General features: G+C 37.1%; 1 protein-coding gene across 25 annotated transcripts in view; it reads right to left on the bottom strand.

Annotated features, from left to right (window-relative positions):
- NRXN1 (neurexin 1) overlaps nt 1-24,437 on the bottom strand; it is a 715,706-nt gene that overhangs the window by 396,428 nt on the left and 294,841 nt on the right. For 15 of the 25 annotated variants that reach the window (XM_069799889.1, XM_069799890.1, XM_069799901.1 and 12 more), the window contains 3 exons: nt 17,868-18,251; nt 10,024-10,227; nt 7,792-7,818 (listed from right to left, as the gene is read on the bottom strand). In XM_069799889.1, coding sequence (XP_069655990.1) covers nt 7,792-7,818; nt 10,024-10,227; nt 17,868-18,251 — 615 coding nt within the window. The remainder of the gene's footprint in view (nt 1-7,791; nt 7,819-10,023; nt 10,228-17,867; nt 18,252-24,437) is intronic. The other 10 variants (XM_069799894.1, XM_069799898.1, XM_069799906.1 and 7 more) reach the window with 1 other exon arrangement.

The following is a 24,437-nucleotide window of genomic DNA, read 5'->3' as shown; positions in this document are numbered from 1 at the left end:
AGTAAGTAGAATGTGGGACTTGAAAAGATAAAAATAAGATGGATGAATAGAGTGAAAAGAAAGGAAAGAAGCATACACAGAAAAAAGAAAAACATCTGCTTTCTAGTAAGAGAACTTGGAATGATATTTTAATGACAGTCTGCCAGAAGACTAATGGTAATTTTCCCCTCTGCTAGCTAAGAAAAAGCAAACACAGATGAGGTTTTATAAGCAGCAAGTAGAACGCAGGCACAGAAATAAACTTTATTGCTGTCCTTCATGTAGGCTGAAAGCACTGATGGAGCGAAGCCTTCAATCCCCACCAGCCGACCTTGAAACTTTTGTCAGTAGGGAGGAAGTAAATAAGATAGACCCTTAAATGGTCAGCTGGCAAATCTAAAGCACTTATTTTCACTCTAATGAAGGTTTGAGCTTTTGTTTGCGATGTTAAGATGATAACTCTCTCCTATGCACCAGCTAAGCAGATTCAGGCCTGAGCTAGAGGGGAACTTATGGGGGCCTGACCACTGGTATTGATAAATGACACATGTGCAAGACTCTTCTCAAGACTTCTTTGTAATTAGCTAGTTGATTCAAATTTTCCTATGTCCTTTTTTAGTTCAAGTTTCTGACTGTTTTTTCTCTTAACAACTATAACTGGATAGGGAAGGAGTAAAAATGGCTGCCTTTTAGATAACTTGAGTATTTCCCTGCAAGATTTCTGTGTTTATCAAAGCATATATTTTGGCTGAGAAATCAGTACATACAAGACTGACTATTTTTTAATCGCCCACTAAGGGAGAGAGCCTACACTCAGAAGTCCAATATACCTTCCCTGCCACCTTCTCAGAATCCTCTCCCAAGCCAAACTACATCCGTACGAAATTTCACAGAAAGCCACAACACCAAACAGACTGCAGACTTTTGTTATCTTAAGTGAATGGCCAAAAAGCACAGCATCCCCTCAGCTGGCATCTCCTAATATGTATCTTCTTCTTGATGCCCAATGGCTTTTCCTCAAGCTTGAAATTCCCTAAAACTGGGCCTCAGATATTTCCTAGGTTCAACTTACAGCTAGTTTTATGAACCAAATTCAGGAGAAGAGGAAAATAGCGATGATGTATTTAACTGAAGATGCAGACATTTACCCAGAAACCCTTCCAACATTTCCCTTCAGTTGTCTGAAATCTCTCTTCCTTAACTGATACAGATTAAGCATTCCACATCTCAAGAAGTGATGTTTCTGCCTTTATGTAAATAACATGTATTTTTCCAGGATGTTGTTGCTTAGATGTAGGCCAGATGAATTCACTTTGGGACAGCATAAGCCTGCATTGCTGAAAAAAGCAATCTGCTCTCTCTACCAGAGGTTGTTTTTCTACCGTCTCCGCACCATTCCTGCCTCCCTCCTTTCCTGTTTTATTCTAAAGCAGCTGTCCACGTGTGTCTTGTGATAAAACTGCTCAGAAAACTGCAGCAAGTTAAAATTAACTGTTTTGTTAACAGCTCACTTTTTGAGTCAAATTCGCCACATGGGCACTTGAACATTTGCTCTGGCAGCAAAGCCATAGGCAATGCAAGAGCAGGACCAGCAGACAGGAAGAGGGTTAGAAGAACGTGATTTTAAAGTAAATGAAAAACTTTTTAAGAGACAGATGAAATTCTGCAGCACAAACCCCAAAGACTAGTACAGAGAGCATTTGAATAATGATCAGCAGGGGCCCTGCTGGTTCCCTTTGCATTCTCAGCTAATTACTCCTACCATGCAAGGACCAGAGGTGACTTTCTCAGAAATGTTTTTGAGTGTTAACATCTATCAGCATCTGGGAAACGCCTACTGCGTATTTATAACTTATCATAAAAAAAAGCCAAGTCACAGCCCTTGCCCTAGGTGCTCCCAGGGAGCAGAAGCAGCTTACAAGTGAGAGGAAACGGGTACTAACTTTTCTCCAGAGCAGGTGGGCAAGTAGACTGCAGGGAGAGGTGAATGGCTTTGCCATCATACCTCCAGGAAGCCAGCTCATATGATGGGCTGACGTGGCATAACCTGTGCAGCATCACTTCTTTTCACCCTATATTTAACAGAGAATGAGGAACCAGAAGGATCTCTCCTAACTGGCTTCTGTGGCTGGGCAGAATAAATCACGGGCTGTCCCTTAACTACTTGAGTCCTCTTGAATATGTTTATACAGGCTATGTTACTTTCAAACCTGAACTTTTTTTTTCCTAGCCAGCTGTTTTCAACCTCACTTCCCAACAGAATGCCTGAAACAAGATAGGGGATGGTATTGGTGCAGATTCAGGACTAAGCACTAAGGACTCCAGTGAGAGGCTCTGAGCGAAGAAGCAGTTTTCCTTTTTTGTACGTCTTTCAACGTTTTCCTTTGATTAGATTAAAATGATGGTTTCTATTAGCAACTAGTAGATTGTAATCAGAACCTGACTGAAAAGGGCCACGTATGTTTTCAGTTTTGTTGCACAGCAGCAGACCCTGTTCTTCAGGAAATTACATGAAAAGGGGCTGAATGCGAAGGAATCCAATGATGCCGTGTTCTAAATCTGCAAAGTATAGCCAAAGCTTTAAAAGAATTATTTATAATTATTTCCAACTTTATACCACAAACAGAGAGGAGTCCCTGACTGAACTTGCAGTGAAAGTACCCTGCTGATTTCCTCTATGGTAAAGCTCTTTTACATATTTTTAGCAGGCTGTCAGCCATACTGAATGAGAAAAAGATCAAAACCACCTCACACAATTCTTAAGCACTGTGTAAGAAAACAGGCCAAATACAAAGTCTTACATTTTGGGGGGAGCTACAATATTTTACCATTTTAATGATTTTCTACTGTCAACGACAACAAAAAAAGGAGCAAATAATATATTCTAATAAATCTTTTCACCAAATAGTGAGACGTTAATACATGGAAAGTGATTAGTGATTTGCTCTTCACACTAGATTTTGCAATATCCGTAAGAGCACAGCTGAAGACTCTGGACTTTGCAACACAATGCATTTTTACAAGCAGTAGCTTTCAAAAGGAGGTATAGTCTTCATTTAAGCTTTCCTGCTGCTTAAAAATCTATATGCAAACTGAAAATATACTGTAATTAAGCACCGTTGCTGGTTCTTCAATACATATAATTCTCCTGTTATTTACCAATAGTCTGACACAGCTCCTTGTCATGCTCTGGATTTGTAGGATACCTTGACAAGAAAAAATGCTTCAGTAACAGATGTGACATATTCCAAACAGAATAATTTAAGCATCTGTAATGTGCACATCTGCAGAATAGCAAACTTTTAAAAGGGTAGACCTACAAAAGAAAAACAGATTAAGGACTAGAGAGAAAAACAGAGAAATGAAACAGAGTGAGAAAATAAAATGAGAGGAAAGAAACAAAGGATATAGAGAATGGATGAAGAACTAGGTAGACACAGAAGGAAGGGGTGCATGCAAATACAACAAGTGAAGGGGCGCTTCACTGGAAGGACAAACAGCAAAGCCTTAAAGCCCAGGAAATTGTTCCTAAATTGGAAAGGTGGACACCCAGCTAGCAAAGCTGGTTGATACATTCCCTGGGGAATAGTATACATGTAGCCTGCCACAGTGCTCCCTGCTTCCTAACATTCTGCTATTCTTATTAATTTCTTATGACAGTCCTATATTTGAGTATAACTTAATTCAGTGGGATTACTACATGAATTATTGCCTACAGAAGCAAAACTGTACCAGAGAACTGACCTAAATCACTCCTGCACCAACGTGTGCCGCTAGTGGAGCAATCTTTCACAGCAGCATTCAAAAAAAGTACTATCCTGTCTCTTTTCATATTGAACAAAAGTATCAGTAAGAATGAAAGCCAGCTATTTATCAGTTAACATTATTATTTGTATAATGTATCAATTAATAAAAAAATCTATGGTCCTACTCTGCTGACTCATATAAAAATGTAGACAATTTATTGTCAGAAATGATAGCAACGCAAAAAAATCCACAAAAGATGAAATAACATGTAAGACTGCACAAGCCTGTGAAAAAACTATATAGCATACAAAAAAGCAGCCTCTAAAGTTAGAGGTGCCTGGAATTTTTCAGATGCTAGTGTTCTGGAAGCATTAAAACTGGGAAAAAAAGGGAATTGAAATTTAATCAAGATAGTAGCCCTTAACATTGCAGCAGTGAAAAATACAGAAATACAGCACACCTGTATTTGTTTAGAAGCTATTCAAAAACTGTTATTGATCTCTCATGTAAATTTTATGGGATTAAGTTCTGTCTTTAAGAAATACTAGGGAAAAATCCCATTCAATTCAATAGGATTCACCAATGTTTACAATTTATGCTTTACAGTCTGCAATTAAAAAGTAACAATTACTTCCCTCTCTGAAAGGGAGAAATGTATTTTTTTTTTTTTTAGTGTTTCTCTTTTGGCAATTTTTAAGGATTAGCTTATCAATTTTGTATATAATGTATTAGAGCTGTATAGCAACCAACTTACAGTTCTTTTTACAGAACGACTATTGCCAAGAAATGCTGCACATTCATGTTATTTGAACCAACATCGTTCACCTCAGTCTTATTTTTAAATGAATTCTGCAGTCTATGAAAACTAATACTGAAACCATAGCAGCCATTTCTGTTCATAACAGAAGTTTTCCCCTTTCTCCTGATGTCAGCCTCAACATTGACCTATATGTAACTGCAGTTTAAAAGGACCATTTATTTCACTGCCTGACAGACAATTTTGTTTTGTAAACTTGCAGGTCTGAAGAACACAGTGAAGCAATTTAAGGATGTACAAAACCAACATTTCAGCAATGGTATTTTCTGATTGACATGAGACAGAATTTCTAGTGGTGTAAGGTTTTATAGAGATACCAATCTTCTAACCTAGCACAAAATAAGAATAGTTTGACTTTAGTATGCCACGCAGTTCCATAAAAATGGCATGAAGTGAATGGTCGCCATAATATTTTTAATGAGACACAAGCTCAGTAGCAACCTGACATCTGATTAACATTTGAAAATTTTAAAAAAGTCTGTATTTCAAACAAGGAAGACCACAAAATGCCACCTCTTCTGCAACACAAGACATTGGCTAAAGGTGAAGGCATGACAAAGCATAGACCAAATTGCTACCAAAATTTCAGCTCTGACCAGCCAACAGTTAGTCATTTGATCTGCAGTGAGTAGAAGACAGGTTTTAGGCTGCACTCAGGGAAAAATAGGAGAAGGAGGTGCAATATTTTATTCACTAGGTTTGTAATTCACGGTAGGAAAGAAGGTGCTTACGTTCATATTTTCCTTTTCTTCTCTCAAGCAAAACACCAATTTCTATTTATGTTTGGTTCCAAATTTTTTTTAAAGCTGTCTCTCCAAATTCAAACCAGATAGCTTCCTCCTGACCTTAACTGTGTTACTAGTCTAGCTATAATAAATAGTATTTCAGTCCCAACAGTGAAATTATATTAAGACGACTAATTTCTAAGCAACAGAAATGGGAAAAATCTGAAAAAAGTTTCTCAAACATGAAACCCAGAATTACTTCTATCAACATGAAATCAGGACTGATATACATCCAGCTCTCAGCAGACCCCAAAAGATAGGCACTGAACTATTACAGTGTTTAGCCAATTAAGACTCAAGTTCTGGATGCTGTTGCTTTGAAATGAATTGTGTTCCACTAAAATCCATTACATTGCCTAATAAGCAAGCATTTTCTAAGGACTGCTTAGAGCAATAATTCTTCATAATCTAAAAATTAAACCAGAAATTGCTCATGAAACTTTATCTGCTTGTTGAAAAACTACAGCAAGCGCTGGTAAGAAAGCATTGTAGTACTTACCGTACCGCAAGCTCACAAAAACCTGTTCAGTACACAAACACCAAAGGGAGGTGGAACTAATCATGAAAGTTCATTTCTAATAACAAAAATGCTATAAACAAACTGTAAAGAAAAATAACTTACAAGTATTTGATACCAAGGATATTTTGTACAGAGGTTATGATGCTTCTATATGAGACCAAGAACTTGTAACTGCTAATTCAATTCAGTACATATATTTCTCCTGATTACAATCCTCTAATTGAGGCTTATTACTTACTCTGCATTTGCAGGTTCTCTTTTGATCCAAAACTTGCTTAAGAATAGAAACTAGAAATTATTTTATTTTTATGACACCTCATTTTGTCCAAAAATAGATTAAAAAAAACCAAAACACCTATTGTATTGTGGCTTTATTACTCTTTTTTTATTTTCTATGCTAGTAATTCCTTTTTCAGAGGGGTTTTTTATTTTTATTAAGGAAGTTAAGAAAAAAGCAATGTTGCTTTTCCTAGGGAAAAAGGAATTTACCAGCAGCAAACTCATTACTTTTCTGCTCAAAAAGCTGCTTGTCTCATACTTGGAAATCTTTTTCTAATTGGGACTTTGTCAGGGGAAAAAATAGTGTCCTGTGAGACCAACAAAATGTTTCTGAGATTTTTCATGACCTTATGCATTTTGGCAGCAGAGAACGGACATTTTTGTCAAGTGGAAACATTTGTTTTGATAACTGAACAATTTTATTTATTTATTTAATATAAGGAAGCTATCTTTACGCCTTGGTACCTACAAGCATTTCCTTTACTGTATTGAAAAGCCTGTCTGGTTTTAAGTATGGTTTAGATTAAAAACCTGCCCCAAGAAAATTTTGCTTTTTATTACAAATGCTGTATTTTTGTTGTAAAGTTATTCATTGGAAAAAAAAAAAATCTATTAGCAGATGACTCATTAGAAATAACTGCACTTCCCTATTTTGCTCTGTGGACTATAAAACTATTATGGGATATTATGTTAATGTCTTTTGGGAAAGTATTAACAACTACAAATTCTGCCTACACAGTTTGTTGTTTAGCTTTGTTTCTATTTGCATAAAGCCAGTCCTCTGGCCTGCAAAACCTGTTAGGAAGGGAAAGAAAAAACAACCCAAAACTCAAATCTACCATACTTACTATCAATAATTTTGTTGACACCATTCAGGAATTCCATAGACTCAAAATAAAATCACAGTCCTTTTTCTCCTTTCAGAATATAGTCTCTTAATCCAAATAATATCAGAGAAGTTAAAATTTAGTCCATTCATCTGGCAAATGTTTCCCTCTGTTTCATAAACATGCATATCACAGAGAAAAATTGTTCAATTTAAGGTTCCTTACATGATTAGAGTGTAAAAAATCATCATAGAAATATGGTTATTCTCAGACTTGATAATTTCTTATATTGTACTTAAAACGTAATGTATTACATTTCCATAAAACAAAGATTTAGCAAAACCAATTGTGTTATAAGCAGCCAGTAAATACAGTTAATTGTCTAGGAGGATTATAAAATAGAAAATCTTGTACTACGGACAATTATGTTCCAGCAGTCTCACCACAAGTTGGAGGCAAAATGTCAAGAAAACTAGGAGAACGCAGGGCAAAATATGTGACAGCTTATCAGAAATACTGGTTCAAAAATTCTGTGGCTACTGTAAGTAAAATAGCCCATCTAGAATAATACAGTACTACAGGTACCATTTCCTCTATGTATGTTTACAACCTGTAGAATACTTCCTTTTTTAACATTCTAGTTAAAAGTTATATCCTATAGGAAAGACAAAAAACGCACACTAGAGTATATGATGACTTTTTACACAACAATAACTAATCATCACATTTCATTAATAAATTATCAAGCGCTTGCAAGCTGTCCACAAACTTTTTCATCTAGTTTGCATATTTTATAATGGTGGAATAACATTTTAAAAAGTTTGAATAGGCACTTACTGGAATTACAGTTAATCCTGATACAGTCTAGATGGGGAAGAATAGATGAAAAATGAAAATTTATCCTTCAAGGTAATAGCTGCAGACATCCAATAAAATCACAGTCCACCCTTCCGGGGACAGACACATGCAAATATGGCCACTCCATATCATCAGTCTTTACATACTGTTATAACCCAGATATACTGCGATAAATCTTTATAAATAGAAACGACAAATAGGGTAAAAATGGCCAATTTCAAACAAAGCTACATGGTGACAAATCTAAGTGAAAAATCAGGATTAAATGTCAAAGATGCTTAACTGAGGCAGGCTGCAACTTTCTCCCCATCTGTGAAAGAACAGGTAATTTCTCTCAATGCAATTAGAAAGTGCTCCGTCACAATGGGTCATAGAGCAAGCCAGGCCACAATCAGACATCTTGGACGACTTGTGTATAGTATACCTCAAAGGCTGATCTTCCAAAACTAAGTATTAAACACAAAGCTCATTACCCAGGCCTATAAATAAGGTTTTGTGGGTTTACATTTTCTCGATGCATAGACTGAAGAAATGAACAGTGACTGCATTTAAAGCTATATTAATATAGAGAAAATAATCATATATTTATAAATGCTTATAATTAGATAATCCTGTCTATTTTCAGATTATTTCCTTGCCTGACCAAAAAAAAAAAAAAAAACCAAAAAAAACCAAAACAAAAGGACGAGTGTTGGAGGAAGAAAGAATATTGCTAGGGCATGGATTTATTTACTTTCTTGAACTGTAGAAGTAGGCAAAATCTGACAGAAGGTGGTGTTTTGTATATTAGGAGAAAGATGTGATCTGTAGCAGGACTACTGCTAGGCTACCTGCATTTTTACCATAAAAAAAAAAAAAATTCTACGCCACACTACCTGGTTTGTACAGCTACTCCTGGTTTATACCTTTGAGGAACATATATACCATCAAACCTAGATTTTGTTTCCATATAGCTGAGTTTGTCATGTGTCGTCAACCGCATCAGAAAAGTGGTTGCAAACAGCCAAGGACCAGCACCCGCACATCCCCTTTTACAGAAAGGGCTCCAGAGGAGGGGGGGGCTCTGCGCCGCCGCTGGGCGCTGGGGGGGGGCCCACAGCCCTCAGGGGTCCCGGCTCAGCACTAGAGGGGACTGGCAGGGAAAAGCAACCAAGGAAACCCTTCGCTTCTCCTTCGCCCTGCCGAAACCTAAACACCAGGACAGCATGTCAGTCAGCAGCACTTTTAGGAAGCGGGGGGGTTAAGTGATTTTGGGTCCCATCCCCCCCCCATGCTGTCTGGAAATAATTTTATCTGCAATTAAAACAATAAAATACTTAATTCTCTTTAAAAATAGCATTCCACTGAATGGGAATGACTGCACTGAATGTGCATTTTCCTAAGCGTACTTCTGTTCTTTTTCAGGTCCTGACTTATAAGCACGGCAGAAGCACCTGTGTTTATTTACTTTATTTTAAACTAGAGAAAACCATAACCTAACATTTTGTCCATCATATTTCAACCCAGGAAACCAATTTTTTTTTCTGTAAAAGGGCTTGTGCATCCTGTGTTCACACGGCTGTTTGCTGAGGGCCGCAGTCTTTGGGCATTGAAGGGTTGTGTTATCGTTCGATACTACAAAAATACCACTACAGAATTGTTTAAAAAAGAGGAGATGGATTTACTATAGATTTGACACCTAAAAAAAGGAGACCACGAAATCCATCAGTGGGAATATCTAACTGCAACATTTTCAGTGTTAAAACAAGAAATTCTTTGATACGTTTGCATGTTGTACGTTAATTGGTGGAGGTAAAACTGAACTGACCTACATACACGTTGTTTCTGCTTCCACATTTAAATTGTGGAATTGCTGCTGTGAAGAAGTTGTGGAGGGAGACCAATCTTCCACAACAAAGAATAACAATTTAGCCCCAAAATACCACTGATGAACTAGTCTTCTCTTTTTAGAATACACAACAGTACAAAAATATTGTGATGGATTATGTTAGGACTATATAAAGAATACAAAAATGCAAAAGAAAACAAAATAAAGTATAATAATGGGCATGTATTTGTGTGTGTATGTACATACGCAAATGTGGCATTGACATGTGTTTATATATCATTTCAGTTTACTTTTGATGTTAAAACAGGCTGTTTCGTAAATGTTTGCAAGCAAAAAGAAAAATGTAAAGAAAATGTTAATTTCTTGGAGGAAAGGTTTGTTACCTAGGTTGACCGTTAGTTTAACTCGTCCTGCATCCAACTCTAAACGAAGGGTATCTGCAGATTCCCTAGAAGTAGTTGCCATTAAAATGCCGTAAGCTCGCTGAGACCTGAACCGTAAAGAAACATCTTCGGCCTCTGTATGCATCACAACAGGGAGCTGTATTTTCATAAACATACTTCCATCATAGCTTAAAATTGTTGCCTCTGAAAATATAAAGGAGAAAATCAGTTATTAAAGAATTATATTGTATGTACTGAAACTGCTCAAAGAGAAGATGATAAATGTATATTCACTCCGTATGACAGAAATATTGCATGTTACATATCACTATTATTACTGGGAAACATAAGTGAAGTTAGGTTTGTTTTTTTTGTTAGGTTTGGGGGGGGGGGTTGTGGGTTTTGTGGTTTTTTGGTTTTTTTAAGTGGCATATTTTGGTGCTTTTTAAAGAAACTAAATTGCTCTTTAATGAACCAGCTATTCACGTATGCATCTTCAAGCAGATGTGTAAAATCACGTGTAAAGAAATCCTTGCAAGACTACGCCTGTACTACTCAAAACAGGTCAAAGACAGTGAAAGATATTCAGGTAGACCTCACAGCCTATTAAAGGATCATGTCTGACTATTATCCACCTAGATAATTACTTTAGGATACTTCATGTATAAACCTATCAGTGCTGCTACTATCACAGTTACAATTATCATCCAGTTAGCATAAAAGCCACCTGAAACAGGTAAATATCCCCAGCATGGTTTGGACGGAGCGCAGATTGTTTCGTGACCACAATGACCGCGGTATGATAGAATCAAAAACGCGCGTACGAACATTATGACAGCCTCAACAAAAGGATCGAGACTGGACTTGGCATATTGAGGGTAAGATCTTAAAACCCCTGAGACAAGCAAGTAACTGTCACTTTCAGATATTACAGGAAACCCTCCCAGCAAGAGGCTCTGGCACAGAGCGGTCACAGTTGGTTAGACCCCAGAGCAACGAGCCGCAAGTCTTCTTTTCCCAGCCTCCAGGCTGGTAATGAGAAAAGTAGCAGAAAAAACTGCATTTCTGCTCACAGGGAGGCCCAGCAGTTCCTAGAAAGCAAAGGACACATCTGTTTCTGAAACATATTAGGCAGTCCTTTTTTGCAGGACGATCGAGCATTGCGGCCAGTTCACCCCCACAGCCTTCGGAAAGGGCTCTTGGACTCCTCGACAGTGGCACGTCGCAGTGGAAGCAGCAGTGAATGAGCAACAGCTTTTACCCCAAGCCAACAGTCAGTGGGCAGACGACCAGGAATTTCAGCAGGCTCCCCAGTAACACCCAAAACCAACTGCATAAGTAAAACCGCTACCTGGATGGCAAAATGTAGTATCTGAATGTGCCCCATTTTATGCACATCTACGTGTTTACCTACCACTAATTCGCTAGAGATTTTTCTAACTTCTTCCATGTGTCTCCAACAATCTTTAATCCACCCCAAAACTCTCAATCTTAGAAATTCAAGTGGTAGATGATGAGGTCTAAACAGGATGCTACAGAATCTTTCTTAGAAAAAGATACAATCCTGAGGGCTCCTAAACTCACTGAAAAGAATACCAGTTCCCTGCCCAGTAACAGGCCAAATGAGCAACAAGCAGAAAGAGACAACAGCAGAGAACACCTACAGGAACCTGCTCTTAGATATAACAGGTTAGAAGAATACATTTACAGGTTTGATGATTTCTAACTATGCAGGTAATAATGATTTCTAAATATATATATATTATATATTATAAACCTAAATTTTTTCTGTGAAGCAGATCACACACTTAATTCTCATCAGCCTGATAAGAGATTTGAAGTCAAAGAGTTTTCAGTGGCAGGTGATTTGTTTTTTGATTGTTTGGTTTTGTTGTTTTTTTGGGGGGGGGTGTTTTTTGGGGTTTTTTTTGTTGGGGTTTTTTTTTGCGGGGGGGGGGGGGGGGGGGGAGGAGAAGCAGGGGATCACAATTCATTCCTGTATCTAGCTGCCTAGTCTGTGCATGAAAAGCTCCCAAGTTCTTTATCAAGATAAACACAATTTCGGTAATTAAAGAAGTCCAGCATAAAAGTTTAAGTCACATGCTAATGTAAGAGAAAAAAGGTATTTTATATTGTCTATTAAAAAAGACATATTAAAAGTATCCAGGGTTTTCATAAACTGAGCAAAATCAGACGCTATAGGATGAACAGCATTCAACAACCCTAGAGGTCTGTTGCTAATAAATTATCTTATGATAATGTAAAAGAAAGTTGTCAGAATCAGCACTAGTACTGTTTGCTGGCTTTCTATAATTATTCAGTCTTTTAGAAAATTACAGAAAAAGAAGAGAAGGAACCGTCTTAATTTAATCAGAGATGACCTGTGAGTATTTAACATCATGGTGAACAGACCTGATGTGATTAGATACTCAATCCTCCTAAACCATACTGTGCCGGTTATTTTGGAAACAGATGTTCCAAGAACAGACCAAGGAGACTGAACAGAAGATCAAATGGCTTAAAAGCTCTGGGGCAATGAGAAAACCCCCTCATGTCAACTAGCTCCTTTCAGTATGGGGAGCTCCAAGTCACAGGCTTTCTAAATACAAAGGTATCACAGAGAAAAAAAAGAAAAACAAACAAACAAACAACCCCCCCCCCCCCAAAAAACCAAACCACAAAACTGGCAGGAAGCAGGGATGATTTGATCAAAGAAGATTTAGCACTGTCCTGAGAGCTGTAACCAAAGATCAGAGGCACTACTTATTCCCAAAATAAAAAATACACGTTCACTTTACTCGCTTGAAGTGAGTCTGCTGGTACAAGTATTGTTAGGAAAACCTTTTGTTGTTAAACCATTATTAAATGATTGCTATGTTAAGAAGGTTGAATAATATTTCGGCAATATTGTGTTCCTGTCCAAGGACGGCAAGCTGGATTTTGCCATATGAATCATCCATTCAACTCAGCATCTCTTCCACTTGACTCTGCACTGCTCTCAGCTCTGTAAATGTCTATGTTCTGTTGGTCTTGGCTGGACAGAAGGCATCTAGTAGTACATTTACTAGACCTTTGACAGCACAAGGAGTTCCCTCTTCCCTTACTGATGTCTGTCTTGTAATTCTTTGTGGCAATGCCTTATTACCCTGTCATTATGCTTGGTGGCATACATTAACAGAGAACTTTGTTTTCCAGACAGGAGGAAAAACCAGTTTTCAAGATGAAATAAGAAGGCGTTGCTTTGACTTTCTTAGACCTAGAGATTGTTTCAGTTGTTTAATGGAATTGTTTTCATCCTGCAGTTACTTTAGCTGTCCAGAATGGATTGTTAATTTGCCAGGCCTGGTCAGTAAAATGGCAATCTGAACAAGGAGAGGCAGTGGGGCTTACACCAGTTATGCAGTTCTCGAAAGAACATTCTGGATAAAAGTATATATTAATTTTTGCCCCTAACTTTTACTTTTTTTGCTTTGGACCAACTAGTTCCAAAGGGGTATGTGTCTCATCCATCTTTGAGATCTACACTGCTAACTGTTATCACATAAGTGTTGGCAGAATGTCTTTTTTCTCTTGTTCAGCTTCTTAATTATTAGATTAAATGCTAACAGACCATAAGCTTAGCTCAGAATGTGCTATTCATTAAAAGAATCAGAGTCTCCATGGCAGGGAATGATAACTTTACTACCACTTCAGTGTTGGAAGCATAGTGTTGAAAAGAAAAATAGCAGAAAACCGTTATAAAACATTACTGACAATTTTTTTGTGGCAGCAAAGAAGCGCATGCAGTAGAGTTATTAACAAGAAATAAACACTAAGATATAATTCAGAGATTGATAAAAAAATATTTTCTACATTCTTTCTTCAATATTTTTATAAACCTGACAGTTAAAACCCCTTGCTGCTTCTGTACTAAAAACCAACCTAACAAAACACCCAAACAAACCAAAAAAAACAAAAAAACACTGAAGGCTTCAGCTTCCCTCTCCATTTTTTTTTTTTTCTTCAATTTGTTTCTGATTAAAATCTCCAGGGCTGGATACTCTTCCTTCATATATATATATATATATATACAAACTACCTCAATCAGCATTGTGCCTGTCACCAAGGATGCACAGAGTAGTGCCGATACGAGAGGAAATTCAGGACCTTAATTTTCACTTGGGCTGGAATTACCTAAATTGCTGAAGAGACTGAGGCACCTACTCTTCCAGAAACTTTCCTACACTTGTTTCTACCTCCAGAAATGCTCAGCCGGATATTTATGGGGAGAAACTGAATTTTCCAAATAGATGCTATTCTTCAATTCACAGCTTATTTAAATTAAAGTGAAAGAAGTATGGACTAAGCATTTGAATTTCAGTGTTCTTCCTCATAAGTTTTGCAGTCAAGTTTGCATTGTTTTTAACATGATGCTTGATAAGTACAGATGCTTACTGCATGCATTTTAATAAATAAAACAGGATCTTGTTTCCTCTGGACTCCTTGTGGTGCCTCTAAAGTCCCAAAGACAGAATTACTAATTTTTTCCTGCTTTTTCAGTTTCAAAGTGTCGGCAATAATGTGGGGACTGTGTTGCAGCCCAGAGAGCCATTTTTAAAGCATGAAATCACCCTCTGTGTCTGCTGTCTCTGAAATTACACAAAAAACTTTGCCCAGAAAGTTACAGACGATGCAGTCCAGAGCCACACCAGGAATTATGGGAACGATCTGGATCATCAGTCATCAAGTATTCAGGTTTGTTCTCTGACCCTGTTTTATTTACCAGTATAAGCAGAGGAACAAGATCCTGCCCTGAAAACACTCCCTGACATATATGAATTTACTCCTATAAATTGTGTGAGTATGGAAGTACATTGATGGCTACCGATACAAATTCAAACTTTTAGGTTTTGTTTTATCCATAGGCAGATACTCAGCTAAGCACCGTCTGTGTTTTCTGTGGCAGCTACCTCAGCCCATCTGGGCCCAAAATCGCAGCCTCAGTGAATCACGAGGAACCTTTCCGTCAAGCTGATGGAAACAATTCTTGATATGCAATTAGTTACTAGATAATACGTGAAGAAAAGTTGAAATGATTCCTCCCAATTTGTACACTGGTATTATTTCAGGACTGAGGTCCGAAGCCACACTGTAAAGGTACTAGAACTTTAACATCAATTAGTTAATTTAAGTCAGAGATGGAATTACTATAATATTGTGAACACATAATTAAATTTTAAAGCATCCAGAGATAACGCAAGGAATGAAAGCTATATTTATTTAATGTATCTGTGTGTATGCAGGTGTGTGTGCATGCACAGTGTGGACATCTACACACGCATACTCTAATTTAAATATATTTTCTCCTCAGAAATGTCACTTCGATAAATCTTTCTTTGCATGCCTACTTTTTCTTATCACTTTTTGATGAATTTACTCTTGTGCATTGTTTCTAGCCATCCAGTCAAAACTGTCCACCTGCAAAAGGCTGCGCCGAGAGGCAGTCGCATGTTGTGATCAACAATCAAAGTAAGACAGGAAGCCAAATTATATTGCTATGACATCTGTCCGTCCATCTGCTGTAGTTTCTGTAATCTACTAAAGCCAATCTACAGATTATACTGATGTTTAACCTTACTGAAAATCAAGAATAATATCAAGAATACTTCCAACAGGATAAAAAGCACATGGATATTAAAAAAAAAAATTACTTTTAAGTGCACTGAAATTAAATAGAACTAAGTTGTGTTCCATGTTTTTTTGTGCACAGATAGGCTGACCAAAATTATTTCAGATACTGTATTGTACACAGTACATTCACATATGGATGTTAGTACTCCTATTTTAGGGGAAATAGCATGAAAAAGAAATGACTGTACTAAAAAGTAGCTACATGCTTTTGTTTACTGAAGATACCTTAAGTCACTTTAATATTAAAGTTAAGTATTCCAGTGGTTTAATCTCCAATATTTTATTCTAATGCTTTCTTTTCTTTGTGAAACTGCTATTGTTTGTTGACATGAACATGTTCCTACTTTATTTAAATTAGTTTGAACAATTATCATTGTGTTTCTTATATCACCAAATACAAAAGTTTATCAGTTCCTGCACACGGGTAGTAGTTATAACAACTTTGTGTGGTAGGATGCCAACGCATTGCTTTCAGAATCCCCAAAGCTACAATCTTATTAATGCGTGACCATTTGGGATATGAATATTACTGGAAAGAGATCTCCCTTCAGTGTAGTTTCCTCTGGAGAAGGAAACCCAAGAGCAGGAGATGATCCCATACTGTCTGAACTGCGACATATATCTCTGTTGGACAAGAACCAAATACCATTGTAGAGAAGCCAACACCACCACCATAGTACCACCATCCCATGAGGGGAATGCACTGGGAAAATCAAGCTCTGTATTGGAAGACACTTGAAAATAAAGTACGGGAAATCAAAAAAGACAAAGCTTTCTGTATAAAATATTGCCACCTATCAAATATATTTATAAGAAATTGCTGTGATGAAGCCTGCTTTTAAGTTCTTTGCAGATCTGCATATGGTTTTGTCTCTAACGCACATGTTTCCTAGCTCTCAAGCTGAAAAAACGCAAATCCTATTTTTACTTCTGCCGTATGTAATAGCAGAATTTTGCCACAGGGTGGTACACCAGACATGTTTAACTGAAGGCTTTTGTAATGCATCAGACAGCTCGGGTATGCCCTCTGCCAGCTTCGCTCCACCAGTAACAGAGCAATCTGGACATCTCAGAACGACTGGCCATGAGCCAAAGGCATATATATTCAAATAATAAGACAGAAAAAACAGAAGAAACTGAGAATCTACTTGCAAACGCTAATAATATGCTGGTATTAATTCTACATAAAAACATTAATCGGGTTTTTATTTTTAAAGAATACACTTTTGTTTTATCTTGCTAACTAGAAAAATGAATCAAACTAGATGGAAAGGATTTACATTCCCAGCCAATAAACTTTCGGTTTAGATTTTGGCCTGAAGAGAAACTGTCCTGTGTCAATCATGAAACAAAAAATACAGCTTCTGGCATTGAAACATATCCTATTCCAAGGAGAATAAACACCTAAAATATTAACTAAGCTTTTAAATTATTTTCCTACTTACATTAAAATCTTTTATTAGCTTACTCTGTAATTTTAAATAAATTACAGAGTTTTCTTCCTATAAACTAACCTCAACATCTGTCTTCCTTGCCGCTATCCACCTTTTCAATTAAATAAATGGGGTTTGTGAACTTTACAATTACCTTTTCTAGGCAAGAGGAATACTTAGTGATTTAAGATAAGTAGAAACTGTTTCCTTAGGTACTAGGAACTTTAAATAAAAAAGTTAAGTAAGAAATATAGATTCCTACACCGATTCTTCTGCTTTGACTCATGGCTGAAGTTCTGGCCATGGATTTAAGTGATATTGTGGAACTCAAAAGTAAATTTAATTACACAGCGGTATTGAAATAAACAGGCAGAGAACAAGACCTCAGTTTGGAATTGGAATGTGATCATTTAGTAATGCAATAATAATTGAAATTACTTTCACAAAGCTTTTCAGAACTTAGCGACATATGATGAGACACAAAAGGAGATATTTTTTAAGAGGCATTTAGCAGTACTGACTCTTTGTCATAGTCAACTAATACTTTTTCATGCATCTTCGAAACTCCCCTAAGATCTTTCCTCTAGAGTCACTTCTTTCAGTCACGAGCAGGGCTCCATCTCACATCAAGTGAAATCAAGGACGCTTTTTCTGCCTCAAGACAGTTAATGATATTTTACCATTTTTAATCATTGTGCGGGATTCTATAAAATAGAAAAGCAGCCATCTCATGGAACCTACCTCTTTCGCACGATCTGCCAAGGTACCCTGTACCAGAGCAATCACAAACATATCTGTTCCACCCATCCCTGCACACACCATTGTTTTTACAGGGGTTGCTAAGGCAAGGTTTTGCAGTTTCTCTTGAGCATGAGGGTTTTACTCCAGCTGTACTTTGAATTTCAGCCATCTGTCGAATATCTTTGCTTTGACCATCAATAAATAAATCTCTAATGCAGCCGACGTATCCATAATTGAGAAGTGCTGTCCACACCTCTGTTGGGAAGACGAGGCCTGCTTTATTTTCTGGTAAGCCTCCAAGATACAAGTCATCATCCAAGTCAAGGATTTCACTTTCCCCTGGTGCAGTATATGGTGTACGTAATGTGTTCACAGATATGGTCCCTGAAAAGAAAAGACAATAAAATGCATGATTTTCAAGATATTTCAAAGATTTTGGTACTGCTGTTTTACTCATTAATCTACATACCACATTAGCTCCTGGCAAATATCTATAAATAAAACATAGGTATTCTATTTGTACAGCTGTACAATAATAGATGCACTTCGTAATTTTAATTACAATGTAGTACAAATACTGGCAGGAAGTGTAAAAACATTTATGCACAATACTGCATGGTCACAATATAAAAAAGTCAAAATCACCTTACCAATCTTGTAGGGGTAGGGGGAATGCATTTCAGAGTTATTTGCAGAAATATCCTGCTTGTGCAACAACAACAACAGCAAAATCTCTTGGCTAACTGATATGTGCTTCAGAGCATTAAGGCTGAGGTTGCATTGATAGGTTGCAACCTGGGAGGCAAATCTGTGTCTTTGGTTTGGATCCAAACACACAGTATTTTAAAAGACTCTCACCACTTTCAGTGGGCTTTGGATAAGACCTTTTTCTTTAAGTGCAGAAGGAAAATACTCTCATCAGCTGCCAGACAGGCAATCATTAAGAAGATGGGACGTACTCCTAGAGGGAAAAATCAATGCCTCTGACACTTACCTCAGAATGCGTGCATGTTACAAAGAGAGGGAGAGAAGATGTATATAGAAACTCAGGAAATCAGAAGTATATTTTCCACTTCAGTTTAAACAGTAAACAAACAAAATTAAGCCTAAAATAAAGTTCTGTTTCTACAAAGTGTCTGAACAAAGAAACTGTAATCAACTCTAAAGATTCTCTTTATTGTACTTTTTAAAAGCAATGAGGTATCCAATTTTTACAATCTGAATAGGCAGAAACCCGAATTTAGTACATGGAGTCACAGAACATACTTATGTCAACTCAATTTAATTTTATTTACTAAGTAAAATCACTTGAAAAAAGAATCTTCATGTAGATCTTCACAGAAGTGACTCCTTACCATTCTATATGGATGCAAAAGCAAGCAAAATATAAATCAAAATATTATATAGGTCACCAGATTATTATAAATGTACCAGCCACATTATACAACACTGTTATCCATTGGACACACTATTAAAAGTGTATTAATGGTAACAAGACACTGAAGAATCACATTTACCACAATGTATTTATCATACACTTATACATAAAACTAACACGATTCACTATTTCCACTGCCAGCATGACACAGTTTCCAGAAGATAGCACTGATTATCAAAAACACTTCCACTGTGGTGGGAGTGGTGCATGAAAATAAAATTCAGAATTTTGAGGTGTCAGTTGAATAATCACACAGATGTAAATTGAACTTCCAGTCTTAACTGTAAGAAATAGGCATGTTAACCAAGACACTTTTTCATTCAAACCTCCACCTGTTTAAAACTTGTAAGACTATTATATTTTGCTAACCCTAAGTATTTTTATTACTGCTCAGATTCTTGAAGCAAAACTTGGCACTCATATGGAAGACTTGCTATAGATTTGGCCTTAGGCATACAAGCATAAACATTTTGAGGTTTGATTTTATCAACCAGCTGCCTCAAACAAGGACACCTGTGAATGACCTGTTAAACCAAGATAGCTAACGTTTCTGAGAGCATCCTAGGTATCAAGAAGGACTGCTTAAAAGCAATAGATCATTTCTCCTTTAAAAAAAAATAAAGATACTGTAAATATAAGTCATACTTGTGCTCACAGTATTTCTTACTGCTATCGTTGCTTGCTCCCATCTGTTGCTGTACAGGCTAGTTTAGGACCAAATGCTTTAAACCTATGTTCAGGCAGCACTTGCACCCACACAAGTTAACTCAGCCGCAGCCTGCAACCTCAAGCTCATGCATTTGCACAGAGCTGCTTTCTGCTGGACAAAGACGTTTGTGTTTTTGAGCTATCCATGATACTAGAAGACACCTAGGGCTCCATTTCTATTAAAAAAAAAATATATATATAAATTGACTAAGTCTTGATGGCTTTCAATGCACAGGAAAAGACAGGTAAATCTCAGCCAGTGTAGCTGTAACATTAACATGGCGTTCCACGTGGAAGTTTTGCAAGCACAGAAGGCTGAGAAAGGTGAATGATAAAGGGAACTGTAGATCACCACTACACTCTGGTGACTGTGAATTATAGCTAGGTGATAGATTGAAGCAGGAAAATGTTCTTCTCTATGTCATAAAGGATTACCCTGGAGAGAGCTTAAGTATTATTTTGAATAGATAGCAACAGCTTCTTAAAGAAATGAACATTTCCCCCTTCCCAAGAAATGACAGCACATAAAATACTCCCTGGGAGAAGCCCTCTGAAATCTTAGTGTAATCATACCATCTAACGACTATGGGTAGAAAAACATGAGAAGCAACAACTGTTGTGTGCATCTTTTTCATGTTTTGGAAGGCCATGGAACCCCTGTTATCCAGCTGGACTACCTCCAATTTACTGCTGGACATATCCATGACACTACAACTGACTGACATAGTGTATTACCCTTAATCAAACAACTGTAAGTTAGCTTTATTTAATCCTTTTTGTTGAGAGCTACACTAAGTCAAATAGCACCTGCAGAAGACTCAACGCTTTAATAACTCACTCTGGCTCAGCCGTTATATAGGAGCTTGACCAAAATATCATACAGCACGCTGTCTAGAACAAGAACTATGGCTATAATACAAATAGACTTTAGTCTAGCTAATAGCAGAAAACCCATGCCTGGGCACCAAGAGTTTCATGCTGTCAGTTACCAAGTTATCCTAGTTTCTATCTGAACTTCTAACAGCATGTCCAGGCAGCCATACAACCATCACTGCTGTTGGTATCCAAATTACCTTTTATGTACCTCCGATAGGTAATGCAAACTTTACTCACTAATTGCTTTGTAAATGCAGGTGAAAAAAATCCAAGAAAAATAAGGGGGAATAAAAGACTTCCAAAATAAATAAAAAATTATATGGGTTTTTTTCAAAATATCCTAAAATAAAATGCAGAACTAAAGTTCATACAACATAAGCCTACGTAAAGTAAATAATGCATCTATAAACACCTTTGGATTCACAGTGCATCCAGAGCTGTGACACAGAGATAGATTGTGCTGTTTCATCTGGCTGGGTTGTTTGTCGTTGTTTTTTTTTCTTGGGGGGTGGTGGTAGTGTTTGTTTGGGGGTTGTTGGTTGTTTTGCAGGGGTTGGTGGGGTTTTGTTTTGGTTTTTTTTAAGCCTGTCATCTTTCTTGAGGGAAAGTTTTCAAGTTCTACTGAAACCATCTCAAGTTGGAGCTCATGACAATAGCAGATGCTACCACAGAGTCCGGGGATAGTAATGCACACCCCCTTTGCTGGATTTCACTCCTACTTTCTCTTGGAATTGTAGGCAGATTAAAAGGAATTGTTCTGTCAAATCACCAGTGTGCTCCAATCTATTTGGATGTTTCTACTTACAAATGTGAAGAGACATCACCTTCTGGAGAAACGTGAAGATGGGAAGCTAACGGAGCATACAAATGTCTTATGTGGCCAGCACGGGAAAAGGTTAGTAATTTGCCCTGTAAAGTTAATATAACATCAACCCTTCTCACACCAGAATTATCAAGTTGGATAAGAGGGAAAAGAATGGAACACATCTCATTTTACAAAATAACCTAAGGACAACAGAATATGATGAGGAAGCAGCAGATTCAGAAGAGCGTTGCCCTTCCAACGGAAAGAGAAAGCTATAATCATAAATTGTAACGTCTCAGTTGTATCTTTGCATATTACCTAGCATAACAGCACCCATAACCAGATCAGTAGTTATACTTCTTTTTTTGAAAGAGGAACACTGGGGCAATAATGTCCGCCAGGAAACAAGCAGCTTCCTTGCAAAGTTTTTTAATACTCAAAGTAGGAAATAATGTCTATATTTTTACCAGAAAAAGAAAGAAACGGGAAAAAGCTGATAGCGTTTGGTTTGTCCAGCCTGAAAAAAGAAAAAGGGGAAGACTGAAAGACAAGAAGGCACGGGATGATTTATTTAGTCTGGGAATTCATGGTCTAACTTCAGACTCTAAAAACAGGTAGCATTTTTTAACTCCAGAAACTGGACATATATTTAAAGGTCCTGTAATGACCTACAGGTGCTCTGATTCTACAGCATTTCACCTGAGAACAAAGTGAAATTTAAACATTCAGAAACATCTTTATGTATTAGAGGAACAGTTTGAGAAAAACTAATGAAATCATGATTTTCAGCAAAAATTATTGACTTAAAGGACAACTGATTAGTGGGCAGCTCTTCAAAGGAAGAGCCAACAATGTAAGTAACAACAACATACATAAGAGCAAAATAGGAAATGTATTGAGAGGTATAGAGAAGCCTATTGTACCACTTTACTGAGCATTGGTAAGGTTTATCTTGAACTCTGAGAAAGATGCAGATCAGCTGAGAAGACTACAGAAAATGGCAATAAAAATGGTCAATAGCTACGGAACATTACATATAAGGATAGGAAGCAGCTGGGGTTTCTTAGTCTATGAAGAAAACTGGAGACTGACATAACAGCATCCAAATCATAAAAAGTATAGAGCTATGACACGGGAAAAAAGCCTGGTATATTTTATGCCTGCTGTGAACAAGGAAATTATGGACAAAATGGCTTGTTTTGTATACAGAAATACTCAGTTTATGAATGATTACATGGGGAGGCTGTACAGTGTCCATTGCTGGAGGTAGCTCAACAAACATCTGGCAAGACTGACACAAGTACACTGTCACTACTTTCATTGGAGGAATAAAATAGAGGACCTCTCAAGGTCACCCCATCTCAATTTTTCTAGGACCTCATGAATAAAGGAAAAACAGTAACAGCATCATGGGAAGAATTTTCCTTAAAATGCAATATAACCCCATTATCTCAAATACGTAAACTATTAATGTTTGTTGAAACAGAAACGTGTAAATTTGGCAGTTCTTAAAAGGCTGGAAAGATGAGGGAAAGAGTATATAGAAGTGTGCATGTAAAAAAAGAACCTGCAACAACAATGCATGTAATGGATATCAAGAAAGTACCACTTATAGTGAAATACTGATTATAGTTAAGCTCTAATTACGTACTCTAAAGATAATTTCTCATATTTAAGCTGAAACTCTAACTTTAGTTCAAAATTTCAGTGACTTCTTAGCCTTTAAATGCTACCTACCTATGAATACATTCTGATACATTCTGTTTTACACTGCCAGACACAATTGGAGGTTGACAAGAAGAGTAAGTTACCTCTCCAATTTCACTGTGTAATGATGATTTCCAAAGGATGAATGGTGGTTTAGTCACAAAACACTTGCAAGTTTATCCTTGAATATAGTAAACAGTTTAACAAAATTTTAAACAATACTCATGTCTAAGAAAACACTTATTAAACCTAACTCTACTGTGATACAAGAAACACTGTGAGCAAAGACCTTTCGAGTTGCTTGATGGTTTGTTTTGTTGTTTGAGGTTTTTTTTAGTTGGGGTTTGTGTTGTTTTTTGGGTTTGTTTCCCCCCCCCCCCCCAATTCTTTTACTGCAGAATTGGCAGTACTGTTAAGAGCAGAACAGGCAAACATTTCCCTTAGGTATGAGTTAATGAGCCTCTCCAATCATATTCATTATCTCAGCAATTTACTTTTTCACAAGTCTGTGTATAAGAAACTAAGACATATTTCTAAACCTTCTCTCAATTCTGATCAGTTAAATATGAAGATTGTAACTACAGCTACTACAACTATACTGATCTCTATGCTTACCTTACACGGCCTATTTAGTTGCTTTTTGTGCATGTGAAATACATTTGCTTGTTAAGAAACAGTGAAAAATCAGTGCAAGGTATTCTAAATACACTTTAGATCTTGTGTGCTAAAGCATAATATAATAGCTGCGATGAGGACTGTGATACAGCCCGTGGCCAAGACAGGGAACATGTGAAGCAGCTGTGAAGCTACTGTCCTTCACAGGAATCCAGGATAACCATGAATACTGGAAGGGAACTCAGCTCACGTGACAGGACGCAGCAGTTGGGACCAGGTTGTCTCCTCTGCTGTATACTTTGCAAAAAAGACAGACTGCTGGAGAACATGCGTTCCCTTTCCTCTGCTGCAAACTTAGCAAGAAAGATGGACCAATGAAGAAGGTACGAAATCTTTCTTTACTTAACACTGGGAAATAGGG

This window comes from Haliaeetus albicilla, chromosome 13 (assembly GCF_947461875.1).
Source record: "Haliaeetus albicilla chromosome 13, bHalAlb1.1, whole genome shotgun sequence".
NCBI classification, from domain to species: Eukaryota; Metazoa; Chordata; class Aves; order Accipitriformes; family Accipitridae; genus Haliaeetus; species Haliaeetus albicilla.
The sequence above is the reverse complement of the archived record's forward strand: the minus strand, read 5'-3'. Positions and strand labels throughout refer to the sequence as shown.